We start from the raw sequence: 18,866 nt of genomic DNA, 5'->3' as shown, positions 1-18,866 counted from the left end.
GACACAGCAAAAAGTCTTGTTGTTTCCTGGGACTTTTGTCTAGGGGAACTGATTTTCTTTACAAGGTGATTCTTACGTTTCCCCTCATGACCTCCCCAGGTGAACAACCTCCGCTCAAAGGTGTCTCGCTTTGCAATCAGCACTCTTGGAGAGCTCTTCAAGACCATGAAGAAGCACATGGACCACGAGGTGGATGAGATTGCTCGGGTCTTGCTCCAGAGGATGGGAGACACCAGCGAGTTCATTCAGAAAGCAGCCAATCGATCCCTGGGGATGATGGTGGGGAGCGTGACGCCTGCACGAGCAATGACTGCTCTCATGTCTAGTGGAGTCCAGTATGTTGTTCTTCTCTTAGTAATATCGTTCACCTTAAATTGTGTGGGTAGGGGGAAGAGACAGGAGGCAGAAGGGGAATGATGGGAGAGAAGGGTCCTTTCTCCTGCATCTTCTGTGAACTCAGTGATTAGATTCTCTGATGAACCTCGCTCCCTTCCTCTTGTCATCTACTTCTGCCCTACTGTAGCCTATTTGTTCTCACAATCCGTCAACACTGCCTACACGTGGTGAATGATGGGGAAGCGGAAGTCCCTGCAAAGGGTGGTGATATAGCCTTGTGGCTTTGCGGGAAGAGGGACAATGGCAATTCCAGCAGTGAGCACCCTTTGGTATTTCACAATGCTAACCACAGAGGTGCTGGGAAAAACCATGCATCATCATTATGCTATTAACTTGAGAAATAAGGAGGCTAATTGCTGGGACACAGAGCACATGGGGGACAACCCGCTGGGTGTGGCACAGCCTGCTCAGCAGGCGCAGCTCCTGCTGAAAGGACTCTCTCTGACCATGGTGTCCTTAGAGCTCCACTTTCTATTCAAATTGACACTGCATGTTAGCCTTGAGACGGTGAGTTGCTTTACAGGTGCCTTCACAGGCCAACTCCCATGGGATAGCTGAAGCAAATGCTGCCTTAAAATATTAGTGCTATGCCTGATAGTTTCAAATAGGCACCCTCTAGAAAGGACAACCTGGCTAAAATGACTGCTACCCTTTCCTCAGCTTTTAAAAAGGGTAAAACATTCAAACGTACCTCTTGCCAAGCCTCAAAGAACAAACTGGCTGCATTGCTGGATATTCTGCAGCTTCATGCTCCACAGGGTTTTTTCCCCCATTTGATTTTTTTAAAGGGTCTGCAAATTTGGAGACAAATGGGTGGAATAAGGCCCAGTCCTGCTGCCGCTCTGTCTGTATAATGGGAGCCCTCTGATGAGTCAGCATGAATTGTCTTTCATTTCCCTCTTTCTCAGAGTTAATTTTGGGAAAGAAATTGAGTATTAAATAGTCCAGGGAGACTGAATTCCTCCCTCTTCTTTGCAGGTAGCCCCTCTGTACAATGCCAACCTTGTGTTTATCTGAGGACAGAATCTTCTACAGGTGGCTAAAATTGCAGTGAGAACACATGCTTCCTTCCCCCAACAATGACAGGGACCATGCTATGACCGAGGCCTGCGCTTGTGGCCCTCCTTTTCCCTCTGCCCCAGTGTTTGTTCTCTTGTTTTCAGGCACCGCAACGTCCTGGTGCGGAAGTGTGCGGCCGAACACCTACTGACTGCAATGGAGCAAATCGGAGCTGAGAAGCTCCTGTCGGGCACGGATGACAGTACTGAGCTGCTGGTGCGCACGCTGGTGAAGCTTGCTCAGGACTGTCATCAGGACACAAGGTGATGATCTTCATTTCACCTCCTAAAGTTTGAAAACTATTTGGTGTCTGGCTATAAATGATAAGACCACAAAAGAGTGGAAGGTAAAGTAAATATTAAGAAAATTACTTCACAGTGTGGATAATGTTGTCTGGGGAAATGACTGTACTGGCTAACATGAGGTTGTCCAGCAAGAAGGACCATTGCCAAATTCCTGTGACTTGAATGATTCTTTATTCAGTTCAACTGAGCTCAGATTAGTCAGCCAAACAATTTTGTTTGGTCTTATGTGCACAATGTAAAGCTGAAGTGTTGGTCGCTGTTCATCACTGAAGGATCCCAAACATTTATTTCTGGTAAGGTTAAGACTGTCCTAGAAAAATTCCAGCTGTCTTCAACCAATGTATTCAGTCTTTCTAAACCTCTTCTGCAGATTTAGTTGCCTATGATAGTCACAAATTTTTCTTTCCAATCATTGTATAATGTTGTTGTCTGTGGCTGAATGACCTCCAAATTTCCTCCTGAAGATAGGTGTAGTTTCATAGTAGCAAAACCAAACCAAACCAAAAAACAAAAAAACCTTACTTTGATTATTAATTTAAATTCCCATTAATAGATGGCAAGAACACATGAGCAACTAGCTGCCCGTGTGCATACATGTAGTATAGAATAATAAATAGTAAGCATGAGGTGATTTGTCCTAGCTTCTCCACCAGTTAAAGAAAGGTAAATTATTGTGCAATGGCAGCAAGACACTGCAAATAAGCCATGACAGCAAAGCAGGAGATGTGCTTCACTCATCTCTCGGGATCCTGCAATACTACAGAAGCATAACCACAATTTCAGAGTGAAATTGTATTTTCCTGTTGCCCTGTGTTCTTCTCTTGCCTCTTGTGTTCAGCTGGCAGCATTGTGCAGTGGCAATACGTGGAGGTAAATATCTCTCTGTTGAATAGGTAATACCTTCTCATGAAGGTATTACACATGAGTTTAAAATATGAGCTTATTTTATTAACACATTTCCTTTGTTTATTCAAAAGGCTAGGGAGAAAATACAGTAATAGTCCATAGAAAAAACAGTCATTCATTTCTCTCTTTCCTATGTTAGGTGTTATGGACGGAAGATGCTGCATATATTGATGAGTCATCGAAAATTTGATAGATATTTGAAACGGTCTGTCCCCTCACGTGACTTGGAAGATGTTATGGCAACAATTAAGCAGAAAGTAAGTGCTTGGCAGGAGAAACGTCTCCTTTATGCAAAGTACTGAGATTGCTAATATGAGATTAATCATACCTAATCTTTCTTTATCTCTTTCTTCTTCCGCTGAATCATTTTGCTCCTGGGAATGAACTGTTGATCCTTAGCCTGTTTATCTGCAGACAGTGAAGGAACTAGTATGGTTAGAAATAAAGTGGGTGTATTTTGAATATCAGCCACAAACAGGAAAGGGAAGTAGGAGAAAATGGTTTTACCTTCAAGCATTAAAAAACCCAACACCCCCACCCCCCATCCCCAATAAAGCAAGGAAGTGAGAATAGTGCTTCTGAAGATAATAGAGTCTTTGCAACAGATGAAGGAAGTAGCAGTGCCAAGAAAATTTCCAAAGATACAAAAGATGCACAAGGCAATCATAATTAGTACATCTATTGTCTGTATTCTGGGAATACTGCCCTGCTGTCATGCACTGTGGAGCTGGAAGAAGTTTTGTGAATTCAGCATCCAGTGGAAAATCATCCTTTTATTTTTTTCATTCCTCTCCATTTACATTCTAGAGAGGAATGTGCCTTTGTGCAGGAATAGGGAGAGTGAGTGTGAACCAAATCAACTCCCAGCACAATGGGCCAACCTGCAGAGTCCAAAAGTTTCCTGCTATTCCCTTTAAGAAGGCTTGTTCCCTACCAGTTCCCATTATTCCCATTTGTGCTCAAGACTAATGAATTCAGGATCTTATACTGCTGCCCATTATGGTAGCACCTATAACCTGCCTTGGGTTATTGAAAACAAATAGTAGACAATACACTGAATCTCTGGCCTGCCTCCCTCTCTAAGTTATGAAATGTTTTCCTAAGCCTTTCTTGGCAGCAGTGATCCTGGTGATAACTTCTGTTTTAAACAAGTAATTTCCTCTTTTATCTTCTATAGATTCATTTTTTTTTTAATATATACGTAGGGGATAGAAGACCATAAATGTGAACCTCCATCTGCCAAGGGCCCCAAGAAGTCTAGGAACAGCGGCTTGACGAAGCCCCAGGACAACTTGCCTTCTAATGGAGGGTACTGAGCACTTCTGTTATATCTGACAAAGCACATGACAAGCTTTAGATGTCTCTTCCTCAGTAAAATCTTTCTGGTGGAGATGAGCTGTGCCAGAGATTGTTTCCTTGCCCCACAAATTTCTATGATAAAAAAATGTCTACTTCTGTAGTAGAAAAAAAATGTCTACTTCCCACTACTGTAGTGGGATGGCTGGCGTCTGTTTTTATCTCTGTTACTGATCCTCTGGATCCTTTCAGATATGGCCCTTAATCTCTCTGGGTAGGATTCATCTGTTTAGATGCATCTGAGCTATTTATGCAGATTCCCATACCTGTTGTAGAGATGCTTCTCCAGAGCAATTAATTTCCTTATAATACAGACACCTCCCATAAGATAAAGCATTTAAACTTTGAAGTAGTGCCTGTTTTTCCCCACAAAGGGATGCTAAATGAGTACCTGGGAAGACATCTGAAGATAAATGAGATGAATCCCATCCTTGGTGCCTTGGTTTTCCTAAGCAAGCACTAGCGATAATGTAACTTGCAGAGTGTCTCCTGTTATGATTGTCATCAGATCAAAGTTGCTTTTCAGATCAGAATCTAGCTGAAATCACATCATTAGGAAGTCTCCTCGAGATATTTTCCTCACAATTAACTGAAGATATTGTCAGCAAAAGGTCTTACCTTGTTTTTATTTTCCAGTTTGAGATCTGGCTCTGACGTACCCATCTTACGCCATCAGACAGTCCATCGCACGTCACTTCGGACTGTGGAAGAGACTGAACAGCTCATGGAGCTTTACAAGCTCCTGACAGCCAAAGAGTTTCAGACACGAATGGAGGGAGTGGTGCTCCTCCTAGACCACTGCAAAAGCAGCCCTCAGTTCATCTCCACTAACATTGTCCAGGTATGTGGGGCATCTCTATTGATCCTTTCCCATTAGCTCCTTTCCCAAGCCTGTTCCAGTAAACTTAACTCAGTGTGTCTTGGCACTACATCCTAGTTGTTTGGGACAGGCTGGTCCCTTCTCACCCCAAATAATTTAATTAAACTCCAGGCTTCAGGTCAAGTAATTTCAGTCCACATGTATTTCTCTGGCAGGTGACTATTGGTGCTGTTCATGAGATGGTGACAGAATTTACTGTTGCTGTAGCTCCTGCTGTCTCTTACTACAGTTAGGTTGAAATACAGGAAATCCAGCCACTGGAAGCTTGGCAATTATTCGCTAGAAGAAAAATGGGTTGGGATGAGGGAGAGAAGTATAAGGCTGGGTTGATTTGAAGAAAAATTTTTTTTTTTTTTTTTTAAAGGATGCTCCTGTAAACTTTATCTTGTCTTGCACAGACACAACTCTGCCTATTCACTTCCATCCTCATCCCTTTCTTGCTCAGGAAAGACTGTTTTCACTCTTCCTGGGGGTCCTTTTTTCTCTTTGGAAAGAGGAGGAAAATGGCTAGAGACAGATCTTCTCTTCCTTCTCCTCCCAGCAGCTGCTTTTTTCCACTTTTCCAGAAAATGGTGCCTGATAATATGGCTGTCAAGGGACTGAACCTGCTCTGATGAGAACTGCACAGCACATTAAACTTCAGAAGTCTACCTGCTAGCTAGGCAAATGGTCTGGATCCTGAAGAGTTCATCAGAGCCCTGTACTCCTCCAGACGCAGGTTCTGAGAGAGATAAAACAAAACTTGGATCTCACCCAGCCACAGTTTTGGCAAAATCAAAACTACCCTCAGTACTCGAGACAACTTTATGGAAAAATGGGCATCGTAAATACCTGTTTTCATACCTCTATACAAAAGATGCTATTTTGCATTATTAAAATGGGATTAATTTAATGATTTACAGGTAAAGAGAAACACCATATGAACTATCCTGTCCCCACCCAAGCCTCTTAATAAAATGTGAAAATCTTTTCAACCAGCATGAGATTGTGCAACCACTACAGTGAGTAGCCCACAGGAAAACAGTGAAATTATGCTAGCAAGCACTGACCTGACAGAAAGGATTACTTTCATCTTTTACATTGCTGCATACTTGTTTCTATATCCCTTCTTGAATCAAAGACATTTTAATCCAGCTTTCATGTCGTTTGTTTTCTTAACAGATTTTTGATGTTTTTGTCCTGAGACTTCAGGATTGCAACAGGAAAGTGAACCAGAAGGCGCTGGAGGCGCTGGCTTTGATGACACCCATGCTCAGAGACGCCTTACACCCAGTGCTGGTCTCTCTGGTAGCAGCAGTCACTGACAACCTGAACTCAAAGCACTTGGGGATTTATGCTGCAGCTGTGAAAGCGCTGGAAGCATCCATTGCTCACCTAGGTAAGGCTAACCTTGGACATTGACTCTCCTCAAATGTGGCTTGTCCACCTCAAAGTCAAGTGAACACTGAGTCTGTTGATAGCTGCTGCTGTCTGTGGAAATATCCAGCTGCTGCAAGATGTTTATGAAGTCCTGCCTGCGTTCTTTCTATCCCAATCTGTTGTATCATGTTGTGATGTGCAGCTGAATGGATGCTGCTTATCACCTAGATCATATGTCTGATTATTAATTCAGCAGAGAGGACATTTTAGGGATTATTTTAAGTTCCTGCCAGAAGAGCATGAGGGAAGTGACTAGCATCTGTCATGACTGTTTTTCCCCCTTCCTCCTGGGAAACTGCATGTGTTTTGTTTTTATTGAACTGGATTTCTCAGATGTGCATTCTGTTAAGTTTACATCCACTAAAACAAGATGAAAGGAATGTGCTTTTTCCTTGAAACACATGGTGGAGGCTCTTTGCTCTCACTGGGCTTCCTTCCATGCTCTGCCAGTGGTGGCTCTCCTGAGCAGATGTGTCTGGCCCTTGCTGACACCAATATGAAAAGCTTTGAACTCAGTTACTCATTTTGCAGTTTTAGGTAGTAGTTTAGCCATGTAAAACCCAAAGGAAAATGTCCTTTTGAATTCAAAGATTGAGACATTCAATTTAATAAGATACTGTGTTATGAAATATCATAGCAGAGATCAGATGAAGGATGAAATGCTTGTGCCGTAGTCAGCTTGGAGATCTCCACGTGTGTGGGGTTAGAAATGCCTTGGCTGCCTTCTTCCAGAAGGGTAAGGAGCCCATTATCATCCCCTTCCCTGGATGTTTGAGCATGGGCCGCAAGTATGCCTGTTGATGTAAAATATGTACCTGCAGTAAGGAGAGGGTGAGGTCCCAATCTGCCCTGTGTCCTGAACCATATGGCCGCTGCAGGTTGTGCAGCATGTCTTCTGCTGCCTACCAGGGTCATGCTGAAGGTCTCAGGGATCCTCAGGCTCATTTCAGCTGGGAGCACCTGCCCTGCAGAGTGCACTTCCAGCCCATCCCTTATCGTTGTCCAAAAGCTAGGTGTTTGCATGCTGTGGGCTGGCAAATGCAGTGGCATGTTCCTTCATGGGTAATACTACAGATGTCTATGTTGGTGTCTTTACAGTTCATTAAAACAGCTTTTAACAGCTACTTTTTGGTCAGTGTCTTTGGAATTATTCCCTTGTGATCTGCTCTAGAAACTGATTGTACACATGTGGGCTGTATGTATTTCTTAAAAGCATGCGGAGCCACTGTCCTGATGTTAGCTCCCTGCTTCCCCTCACCTGCCACAGGTTTCAATTTGCCTTAATTTGGAGGCAGTAACCTAAAAATAAGGGACTCAGAAAAGCAGAAATGAAAGGATGGGAGTAAAGTAGAATGGGATTATACTAAGATTTTTTTCTCTCACCTCAGTTTTATGGTTGATATTAATGATTCACAACAATGAGTACAAGGATAGACAACTGAGTGGCTCTCTAAGTGAAGAAGGGGCTGGTAGGGTTGGTTGCAGCCAGGGGACATGGTTGAAAACCAGACCCAAGACTGTAGCCAGTGTTGTTCTCTGTGACTCTTAGGTTATTCTTGGGCATTTTACGCATCCCTCCAGGGGATCCAGCTGCAAGGATCTAGTGGAGAGGTTTTGACGTTACCTGGGGGTTTTTGTTGCACATATTTTCATCAAGGAGGAGGTCTCAGGCTACTCTGTGTAGCTTGCTGGAGGTGTTTACGTCTGCCCACTGAAACCTCAGTGAAGTGTTTAAAGTTTGGTGAGATGAATCCAGGCCTGAATTTCCCTCTTGATCTTCTGGTGTAGATTCAGAAGCACACTGGCAATATTTGTGCTACCACTGTCATCACTGCAGCTGTGACCAGGGTCCCTGGGGCTCTTCATCTGCTGTTTACTCCAGCTCTGACTTCTGTTGAAATGTGAGATGAGACCTGGTGTGTGCGTACTTACACATGCAAGGAGTTTGGTTTTGGAGAGATGAATACCATCAATAAAAGTATTCACCAGGGGTTTTTTTACACTGATTAAAATCTACTACAGAAAAGCAGGTTCCACATATAATGTTTGGGTTCCATGGTTGATGCCAGGTTTGCAGATCACTCATGTCATTTATGCTATATATCAAAGGATGTGAATTCCTGCTGACTAACCGGTGAACTGGGTAACTAGAAGCTGTGGTGGTGCAGTCCTTATGCACCAGTTCCCAGACAGGCTCGAATATGTACCAGCATTTCCCCAAAGTCCCAGGAGCCTTTGGCTCTGTGTTGCTTGTCTGCTTTGGTCCAGAAGGAGCTGAAAATAAATCCTGGAGTACAACTTTGCTAGAATTCAGGGACAAATGGATTTTTGGAGGTTGTTTGGGCCCAATTTGACTTCCCAAATGAATTGCTTTGCTGTTGGCGTGAAGGGACACTGGCCCATCAGAGCTTCTGCAGAACCGCTTCCTGGAAGGCTCTACATTATAAGCATTAGCTGGTCCTGTCTATTTTCCACCTTTCTTCTTTGTCTTCTTTTTTTAAAAGGGAATTTATGATTTGCCAAGTTCATTTCTTTAGAACAAACAGGTATAAATCCAGCTGTAAATGATGGCTTGTTCCACATGTTGTTCTGCATGGGGCAAGATTGCTATAGCCAATAACTACATAGCCAAGGTCTGCTGTAAATTCCCTTGCCACGCAGATTTATGTCAGCTGTGAAAATGCAGCACTGGGTAAATATGCCTGATAAATTTAGTGTTGAAGAGGCAGGTCTTAAAGGGGAATTAACAACTTTCTCCACATCAGCTGCTTCGCAAACTCAGTGAATTTGCTGACCTGCTGCCTTTCTGTGTCCCAAGTATAGGGTTGTTCCTGATCATGAAGTGGGGAGAATGGTGTGAGACCTGTACTGGTCTTGGCCCTTTCCCATTTTCTGTGGTGCCTGGGAGAAGGTTGGGGAAAAGTTGCAGAGTCCTGCTAACAGAGGATGCGGCAAACAGATCCCTTCAGGGTTTTGTATGGAGCTTTCTGTCATTGCCCTCTCACCAATTCTGAGAGATCACTGTATATTTTCCGTGCTGGCAGATATCAGAACAGGAGCAAGGCATATCTGTCTCTCATCACACTGACTTTACCCAGAGACAGGTTCAAGCAAACAAGGTGGGATATATTTTTTTTGGTTCTGCTCATTTTTATGGATGTTTGCAAAAGTTCAAACAGCCACTGAATCACAAATATTTCAAAATTCAACATCTAGGGCTTTAGTGGGGGAAGGAAGGCTCTACTGGAACAATGCATGAGTGAAACCTTCCCATATGCTTTAAAATTGTCTGCCTTTACAATTTAAAATCAAGTGGCAAATGACAACCCCACCCCCTGAACTCTAAAGGATTGTGCAACGCTTCTAGCTTAGGGTGAGTGCAATGTCTTGCCCCATTGCTCTACTGAGTTTCATAGCTAAGAGCCCAGCTATTGCTTCGAGGCTCTGTGTTGACATGCCTCAGATTCTGAGTTTTAGGTGAGACTTCCTCATTTGTCACCTTTAATGATCCATGCAAAAATTCAAGCTGGTTAGAAAATTGCTTGATCACTCAATGTAAAAAAAAAAAAAAACAAAAACCCAAACCAAAACAAAACACCCCATCCCTGAGACCAAAATTCTACCTGCAAACAAACTAATTTCCTTCCAAATGATGCCTGAATCGTTTATTTAGCTTAACCCTGACATTGGCTTGGACGTCCCCAGCTGAAGGCCACACAGATTCATTAGCTGTGATCTGGGACCCTAATCCCACTTGAGGGAGCCACCTTGTCGCTGGGGGTGAATCAGCAAATCAAGCCCTACTGCAATGGGACCAAGACATAGATCTTGCTCTCCTCTGACATCTGTCCTACCCTGTCCTCTGTCATGAAAGAAATGCCCTTCAGATGGCCACTGCCTGTTGCCAGGGCATGGAGTCAGGCCAGCAGCCCGAGCAGCTCCCAGAGGAACGAGCCCTCTGCAAGAGGGGAAGGCAAATTTCCCCTGTAGGTGTTAACGTAGCAAAGAGGGAACTGCAGTGAAAATGAGAGCATGGAGAAGCAGATTCTTCTTTTGCTCATATTGCAAATGCTGGGCTGCCTGTCCTGTGGCCAACAGGTTTAGCTAATATGTAGTGCAGAGAATTAAAGCTGAATTAATAAGAACCGTACTGCTTGGCGCCTTGTTTCCTCTAACAGCCATTAAAAGCTCCTCTGTCTTTAGGTCTCTCAAGGCAGCTGAAGTAATGGGTACTTAGCTGCATAAATTTGTTATTGAGTCGAGCTTTAGTGTTTCAAAATGCACAGGGCATTTGAAACCCTTAAATTGGAAGGTGAATAGTGCCTACACACTTAGCTTCCTAAAAGCCAAGCAAACAAACAGTTCCACCTCACCCACCCAAAACTCAAACTGTTCCCTTGAAAATCTGTGTAGATACCGATATTAATGATTAATTAACATTTTGTGCTCCTTCAAGATCTCTAGATCTCAGGGCGTTTTTTTCAAAGCAGCATCTCCCCTGGGGAGGAACAGCAAGTGTGAAACAGCGTCTGCCAATATTGCAAGAGTGTGAGGCAGAAAGTGAAGTGTCTGTTTAAAAAGGTGAATGAGAAGAGCATAATTACCGAAGCAGAAGCTTAATTAGGATAGCAGGATCAGTTCTTTACTGCACACTTGCAAGAAGATCATTAGGGACTTCTTTTTTATATCTCATGCAAAAAGGAGCAGTTATAGCACAGTGCTACTCAAAACCACTTTGGGATTTGGCTCTGTAGTGATTCCCAAAGAAGTAGGTTGCCTGCTTTATCGGTGCCACTCCTGGTGACACTGTGAGGTATTGTAGTGCATCCCACGCACATTCTGCCTCCAAGAAAAGTTTTGCTTGGCTTATCAAAGTGGTAAGACTGGAGGCTTGAAGACCAATCCAGGCAACAGTTTATAAATTAAAACAAGACCCCAGTCAGCAACAGGCAGCATAGGAAAAACTAAAATATATATGACAGTCAAGAACTGGGAAATCAGTTCGTTTTCCAGTCTCTCTGCTAAGATCTGATTTCAGAGATGTTACAAGAGCCTCTGAGAGCGGATGGTGTCGGCAATGAACAGTAATTCTCTCTTGTAAGAGTAACTTGGAGAATTGTTCATAGATCCCAACAGGTAACTTAAAGATTTAACACCAGCTTATCCTTAAAGTGTGAACGGATGTGTGGACTTTTGAGCCTTCTCACCCTTTTCCTTAGAGGAGGGAGGAGGTCACTTCTGCAAAGCTCCGGGACACAAAACCTTTTCACTGCTTACATGTGATTTAAATTTTGAGGACCCTGATGTGAAATGTTTAACACAGCTCCTTGTAGAGCAGTCAACTTTGGATTTACAAATGTGAAATGAGAGCTTTTCTTTTTGAATTTAAAATCCTCCCAAGTAAGCTGGAAGGAAAGAAGATGAAAAGGACTCAGAAACTGGCAGAAATTTACTTTATTTTACAAAATGCAGTTACCCCTGCCCTTTCCCCTCCCCCTTTTTCTTTTTTTTTTTTTTTTAAATAACTTCAGAAGAGTGAGAAGAAATACATGTTTCTCTTTCAGATAACATGTTGCTGCTGCAAGCACTTGCCCAGCGTGTGTGTTACCTCAATGGCCAAGCTCTGCTGGATGTCACAGAATCTCTCTCAGGTATTGCCTGCTTCGGCTAATCTCCACTTCTAAGTCAAGAAGTCTTCAGAGGGAATATTTAGAGGGAATGCCTCTGAATAGACAGTGCAGTAGCTCATAAAACACCAGAACGTCCTGAGCTCCTGCGAAATACACATAGTAGGTATATTTGGCAGGGGTTTGCCTGACTGCTGCGGAGGCATGCAGCATGTGAGATGAGGATGGCCGTCGGGCTCCAGCACTGAGCTCTCTCACTGGGGCATCTTAGGATTCGCCTCCAGGAAAGAAAGGGGCTAAAACTACCCTGGCTGGCTCCTCTCTTTGAAGGACAGTACAGTAAAGGTCATGGAGGTCTCTAAGAGGTCCCTTTTCTAAAGTGAAAGACCGTCCTTTAGAAAAAAATGTGGCAACTGGTATTTCTGAGGATCAGTTTGTTTTGTCATCATGGGATTCTTGTTTTCCTGTTGGAAACTTTGGAGGCTGAATCCTGCAGAGCCGAGGGGTCATAGCGCAGGTGAAAACTCAACACACATATTACAGGCAAGGATTTGGTGCAAGGCAGGATTTGGGGGCAGAGGGGCAGAAGCGGGCAGTTCAGCCCAACCCACTGAGGCTCCCTGCCTGTATTGCAGATATGACCTTGGACTCTGAGCCTTGCAGGATGTGCAAACAGTCTATTTCTATATCAACGGTGTCCAACACACTACAAATGCAGCTGATAATTGATTTATAACACTAGCTTGCTATGTCAGCAATAGCCAAGGAATGGAAAAAATTATAATCTCAATATATACTAGAGAAGACTGTTTATAGCCTTGCTTTAATTAGGGCTAAATCCGCTGCTAATTATGCCAGCATCTTTTAATCCAAGGTTTAATACACTTTGCTTCTTTATTATGAATCTCAAAAGGGCATCTTTAGCCATATAGAATGTAAAAGGGCCTTTAAAGATAATTTGAATAAAGTAAACCTCCATAAACATAGAATTTAGTTTTACAGTTATTTTAATCGCTTTTTCAAATAAAGCATTTGAACATAAATTGGGACTGCTTTAGAGAGAGCAGATGTTCTCTCTGGGATTTAGTGGGAACAGACAGCTCTTTCTCTTCTGAAGCTCCATAGTGACCACTGTGTTTAATAGCATTTAAACTCAAATAGACTCCCATTTTAAAATAGGTACCATAACCTTTTTCCTGCTTACCAGAATTGTTTTTAGGTACTTTCAGGAGCTGTTTAAATGTTGATGACTGATGCTAGGTTAACAGCATAGAGAAAATTAAGGTCCTTCCACTATAGAATAATAAATGGTTACTGCATAACATTTCCACTGAACAGAAAATAAGAACTCTGTCTCCAGACCATTTCAGATTTTGATCTCTCAGCAGAATCTGCCATGCAAGGAGCCTATTGGTAGTAAATTTTTGTTTGTATTTAATATAGTTCAGTTCATAAAATGAGCTGAGAGCAGACTGCAGAGAGAATGAGAGGGAATGCTTGTTTTTTGGTTAAATTTCAGCCCCCTGTGTAAGATTTTTCTATCTCTATTTTCTCATTTCAGGGAACTTTGTGAGGGTAAATGCCATTAAACTCGTGAGATGCTCAAATGCCATGGCAATGGGGTCTGGGCAATTATCTAAGACATCCTGAAGTTTGAAACAGCTGTTCATTAGAAGCCACCAAGTATGAGGGGAAAAAAGCTCAAATTAGACCATTCTGCCAAAGACATCAGTTAGTCACTGATGTTTCTAATAAAACTGTCATGCAGCACACATCTTTTGTGGGCTGGAGTTTTGAAGTGTGATATAATACTGCTGTTTGCTGTGTGCCACTGAGCAAAGGGAACTGCCAGATCAGACTTTTGGCATTTTTCATCAAAGGTCACAAGAAAGTAATAATCCTTTTTATTAGAAATCTTTCAATTACCTCTCTAAGCTGCATTTCAAAATCTTCAGCAGCTGGTTTAGACAACTTCTTAATGGAAATAAGCAGTGATTTGACATTTTTGTCATGTGTAATGCAGAAGCGGATAGTGAAATGATTTACAAAATGTAAATCACTTGCTAAGTGATTCACTTTGCTAAGTCTATCATGGGTACAAAGCCTCTGATCTGGAGAAATCAAGGTCCTCAGAGGTTGTTTGTTCTGTTCAGTGGATGACCAGCCACTGTTGCCTATTTCTGGATCATCGGGCTCTTTGTGCTTGCTGATATTACCCAGAAAAGGCTTCCAAGAACCAAAAATAAATGTAGGTACTTGTTTGCATTAAAGGTTGTTAAGAAGCTTGTCTCTCTTGCTTGGCAGTGCTTGTGGCAGCTGTTTATCCCCGGAAACCCCAAGCTGTCAAGCGCTACGCCCTGCCTGTGCTCTGGTTCTTCCTGGGAAACAGAGCCCTGCCTATCCGAAGTGGCAATGTCAAGGCCGTGGTCACCAAGCTTGCAAAGAGCCTCTACGAAGTGATGGGCTCCAGGCTGAAGGAGCATGCTGCCAGCCAGTCTCAGTCTGTGGCGAAAAACCTCTGGAACGTTTTGGACCTGAATGTTGAATGAAGGCTTGGTGTGCTCTGGGAAGCTAATGGAGAGGTGCTGAGTGGGACAGGTGGAGGCAAAGGTGGATGTGGCGGTGGCATTGGTTTTATTCTGTGTGTTTGAAGAACAAAATTTACCCTACAGAGTTTATAGCTACAGATATACAAGTTACATTTTGATGTAGGCTTTTAAAAAATAATAAAAAACCAAAAGAAAATATTTTCAAAAGTTTTCTATCTTGAGCTCATCTTCCCTAAGAAGCTTGCATAGATACAAAAAAAATAAAACCAGTGTGCAAATGCAATTTGTAACTGTAAAAAGGAAAAAAATATTTTTATATACATACTTATCAAGTAAGAGATGTGCATATATATATATATTTACTTACAAAGTAAGAAATGGGCTTTGGAAGCATTGGGGCTGTAGGATTAGATGGCTTGATTTGGGAAGCAGATAATGAGAAACCAGGACCTGCTAGCCCGGACGATACGCTGGGGGGTTATTGGAGGGTGTGCAGCTCACTGTATGTGCCAGCGTACGCCGTAGGTGTGAAGCTACCAGGTAGCCCCTTTACAAGTCTCTGGTAGCTGCTGGTGCAGTGGCAGATACCTGAGATGTCCAGGTCAAGCTCAGACCCCCCGTCCCATGACAGCAGAAATCTCCCCAGCTGCACTGAAATTTTCTTCCCATGTCAGGGGATGCGTCTTATCTGTAGTCCCCTGTGCTCCCCCATGCAATGGACTGATGTGGCGAGGTGACCGGTGCCATGCGACTGCCTCCCAGCACCTTGGGGCACCCATGGCGAGGTGCAGGAGAGGGGCTCGGGGCAGGAGGCTGTGCCACCTTGCAGGGGGTGCTGGGTGACACACGGGGTGCTGGGCAGTGAGTGGGCTGAGGGTGTCCTACAGAAGCTGGGGAGAGGTAAGCTGTGGGCAGGCATTGTGGAACAAGGTGTAGTTTGTTAAAATATATACATTTTCTAAATGTCTTTTTTTGTCTTTTGAGAAGTGAAGGGTTTGCCTTTTATACAGACCAATAAAACACTTCTGAACCTGAGATTCAGAGTGAGGAAGGGATGTGCCAGTCCTTCACCATACAAAGGTTTGGAAGCACAAGGGGAGAATTGATGAGAGCAGAGAGAAAGCGCTGAAAGCAGCAGATGTTGGTGCATCTGTATACAGAGCACCTGAACACAGAGCAGCCTGATCTGTGTTCATATAATCCTCAATGTACTGGCAGAGTTTTGAAAGAAAGAAAAATGGAAGTTTTGGGGAGAAGAAAAAATAGGAAAATAACAGCATGAAACACACTGAGCATGTGGAAGGTTAAAAGAGCCTTGATAGATTCTTGACAGGTACAATGACCTTGTATGAAGCTGGGAGGCTGAAGAATACTCCAGGGAGATCTGCCCATCCCAGGGGTCTTGGGGTCTTAGGTTTATTGGCTGCATTGTTTGGTATGTCTAAAGCTATACAGGACCCCAACTTGCCAGATACTATTGTTGCATTGGGTCACCTCTTAAGGAATCTCTTTTTCTTCTAAGTACAGTACTAAAGTGGCAAAATTATTTAGTAGACTCTTCTAAAACATTTTTTCTGCTGTTTTTTGTTTTTAACTCCTGACATTTGGTAGCAGGCAGCACTCAGGAATGCACCTCTGAAGTCTTGGCATGTGATCTAGGCTAGGGACCTGGCTCTGAAACACCGGTGTCTCTGGGGATCCTGAGGGCCTGGTAGAAGCCATAGTCCTTGCAGATCTGCTAGAGCATTTTGGAGTTTAGCACCTCGAGAAATTTTTCTAACAACTTACCAGAAACAGGAACGGCCTGGTAGCGTGCAGTTGTTTTGCAGGCATGACAGGGCTCTGCAAGGTATATGTGTCCGCACAAATGCTAAGGGTGAAACGCTGGAGAATGCTAGAGGGTGGCTGAGTTTAAATAGCAGATCTTGAACTATGTCACTTCATTAAGCACCTGCAGTTTGCTACTGCCTGAGATCTGTTTTAACAGGCATTTTTTTTTTGACCGTTGGCATCTCTAGAGGGCCTCCTGGTTTTGTTTCTTCTACCTCAAAAGCTGTTCTTGCTGTTTCCCTCCTCTGCAGATCTCTCCCTCTGGAGCCCCGTAAACGCTGCTCTGCACAGGCTGCTTTTGCTGGGCTGAATAAAAGCCCTTTCTCTTTGGCTGTGCTCAGGCCCTTGGGAATGTGGGGAGAAGTTTCTGCACTTGGGAGAAAAAAAGCTTTTGTGCACGTCATATGAGGCCTCCCAGAACCTGTTTTTATGCATTTAGTTCTAGCACTTGCAAAGTAGGTTCGACGAGTAATGCATGCAGCTGTTGGCCTCAAGCAGTGCTTTCATGCATACCGTTCCCCACAGTGATGAGAATAAAGCGTTGCCTGCCAGTACCTATTTTCTGTCTAGGTGTTTTCTTTTTTTAACTCTCCAGCTGAGACATTTTCCCTGTGAGAAGGGCACTCCTACCACAGTGAGATCAAATTTAGCTGACAATGTGACTGGCTGCAGTGACAAGCAGAGGGTTAATGGGCAGGGGTTAATTCAGCTCAGGTGAGCTCTCCTGCCACATGTTTGCACAGGTGCACGTCCTGGAAGGTATTAGGAAGCTGCTAAGGTTTTTGGATGATACAAACAAAAGGCAGAGCAGTGCTGGACCTTCTTCCAGCCCTGGTAAGAATTTAAATATTTAATTTTTCTAACTTATTTTTATTATAATTTTATTACAGAAGTCTCACCAAGAGAGGAGACTGCAAGCTGCACTTGCAGGGCCAGTTTAATTCATTTAATTATTGCATTTAATGTGCAGTGCAGCTGCTAACCCACAGAAGTTTGCCATACATTTCTTTTGCTATACTATCTTGTACGTTGGCTTACTCTTACCCTACACCCTGCCAGAGCCCCAAGACAGACCCTGGCTGTCACAGATGGTTTCTCCTGCTTGCTGAAGGTAAGAGTTGTTGTCATCAGTGGAAAGTGAGGGAGAAAAGGTAACATGGCTTCTACCGTAAAGGAGTGAAGAAAGCTTACGTTCCCCTACAGAGCAGTAAGAGTGGTCTTGTGCCACGTCCCTGTGCAAGGGGGTATTAGAGCTCTGAAGCTGCACGAGCAGGGAGTCTGGTGCGATGTACTCTGAATCCAGTCTGCAAAATTCACTATTTCCTCAGATGGGCATTTTCTTCTCACCAAGAGTCAAAGCACGTGCCTGGTGGCATGGCTCCTCTGCTCTTCAGAGTGCTTGTGCCATGCAAACGTGTTAGCTGGACCCTGAATCTCCCTGTGGAAACGCAACCACAAACCCCTGCAGGGATGTAAATGCATGAACTTGGCAGTGCCAAGAAGACTTTGGGGATGGGGATGGTATGGAAAAATGAATGGCAAATAGGGAGGGTGGCCGGGGAGGGGAGGACAAGGAAGGAAGGACGGACCCAAGTATGGTGTGGAGGCTGAAGGCTCCTGTCGTAAATAATGTCGATGCTGCCTCGAGGTGCTGCTGTGAAAGGCAGAGCAGAAAATTAAAGAATGCATGTGAAGGGAGCTGCTTTTGCAGAGATGCAGCTGGGTCATGGAGTGTAATAAGGTGATCCTGGTAAAATTTGCTCTTGTCAAGGTTAAGGTGGGCTTGGGAACCAGCTGCTGAAGTCTCTCTCTCAAGCAGGAGGGGGGCTGCACTGAGGTGGATATTTTAATCCTTGTTAAATAGTGATGATGGGAATAAAAGTGGTTGCATTGCTATCAAATCTCTGACAGCTGACACTGAATCCTGATACTGTGATACTGCCTTTGATACAGGCAGAGGTGAGAAAACCACCCCAGTTAAAATTAGAGTTGACCTGAACTTTTAAGGCTCCACTCTGCCTTGGTATCTTTAGCTGAAAAAAACCAGTAACTTTGTTTGGCCAACAAACTGCCCCTGCATATCCTTAAAAGCCCCCCCAATAGTTCTGGAATGCAGCTGGCAGTGGTAAAGGAGCTTGTAAAGCCTCTCTCTCTGCTAATAGCTGTGTCACAGATAAATGAAGGCTGTGCTACTTTCACAGCCGTTTAGCATGTTTCACCTCTGCCGCATTTGAGAGCGGAAAGTAAAGACTCTGTCCCCTTTGGAGACTGCGCCGAAGGCTGCAGGATGTGCAGGCCTGTCACTACCCGCTGCTGGGTCCTGGCAAGGACGGCACTGCAGTTATGCCCAGGCTTCAGGCACAGCCTGAGATTTCATGTCCCTTGTGGTTTGACTGCTGCTGCTCTGGCTTCCTCTGCAGATGTGTGCACATCTGTACACACATGTCTATACGTGGAGACACTTCCTCTACACAATAGTCCTCCTCTGTGTATGCTGTCAGTGTATATAATGTATCAGGCTATAAAACTGCTCAGTGCT

The 18,866-nt window shown here is 43.8% G+C and overlaps 1 protein-coding gene across 1 annotated transcript in view; it reads left to right on the top strand.

Annotated features, from left to right (window-relative positions):
- TOGARAM2 (TOG array regulator of axonemal microtubules 2) overlaps window positions 1–14,497 on the top strand; it is a 30,754-nt gene extending 16,257 nt beyond the window's left edge. The window contains exons 12-19 of the mRNA XM_072858442.1: window positions 100–335; window positions 1,560–1,718; window positions 2,806–2,923; window positions 3,872–3,975; window positions 4,665–4,863; window positions 6,064–6,280; window positions 11,886–11,972; window positions 14,253–14,497. Coding sequence (XP_072714543.1) covers window positions 100–335; window positions 1,560–1,718; window positions 2,806–2,923; window positions 3,872–3,975; window positions 4,665–4,863; window positions 6,064–6,280; window positions 11,886–11,972; window positions 14,253–14,497 — 1,365 coding nt within the window. The remainder of the gene's footprint in view (window positions 1–99; window positions 336–1,559; window positions 1,719–2,805; window positions 2,924–3,871; window positions 3,976–4,664; window positions 4,864–6,063; window positions 6,281–11,885; window positions 11,973–14,252) is intronic.
- Window positions 14,498–18,866: the final 4,369 nt, after the last annotated feature.

Source organism: Ciconia boyciana, chromosome 3 (genome assembly GCF_034638445.1).
Source record: "Ciconia boyciana chromosome 3, ASM3463844v1, whole genome shotgun sequence".
NCBI classification, from domain to species: domain Eukaryota; kingdom Metazoa; phylum Chordata; class Aves; order Ciconiiformes; family Ciconiidae; genus Ciconia; species Ciconia boyciana.
This window is presented reverse-complemented; position numbering and strand designations above follow the sequence as displayed.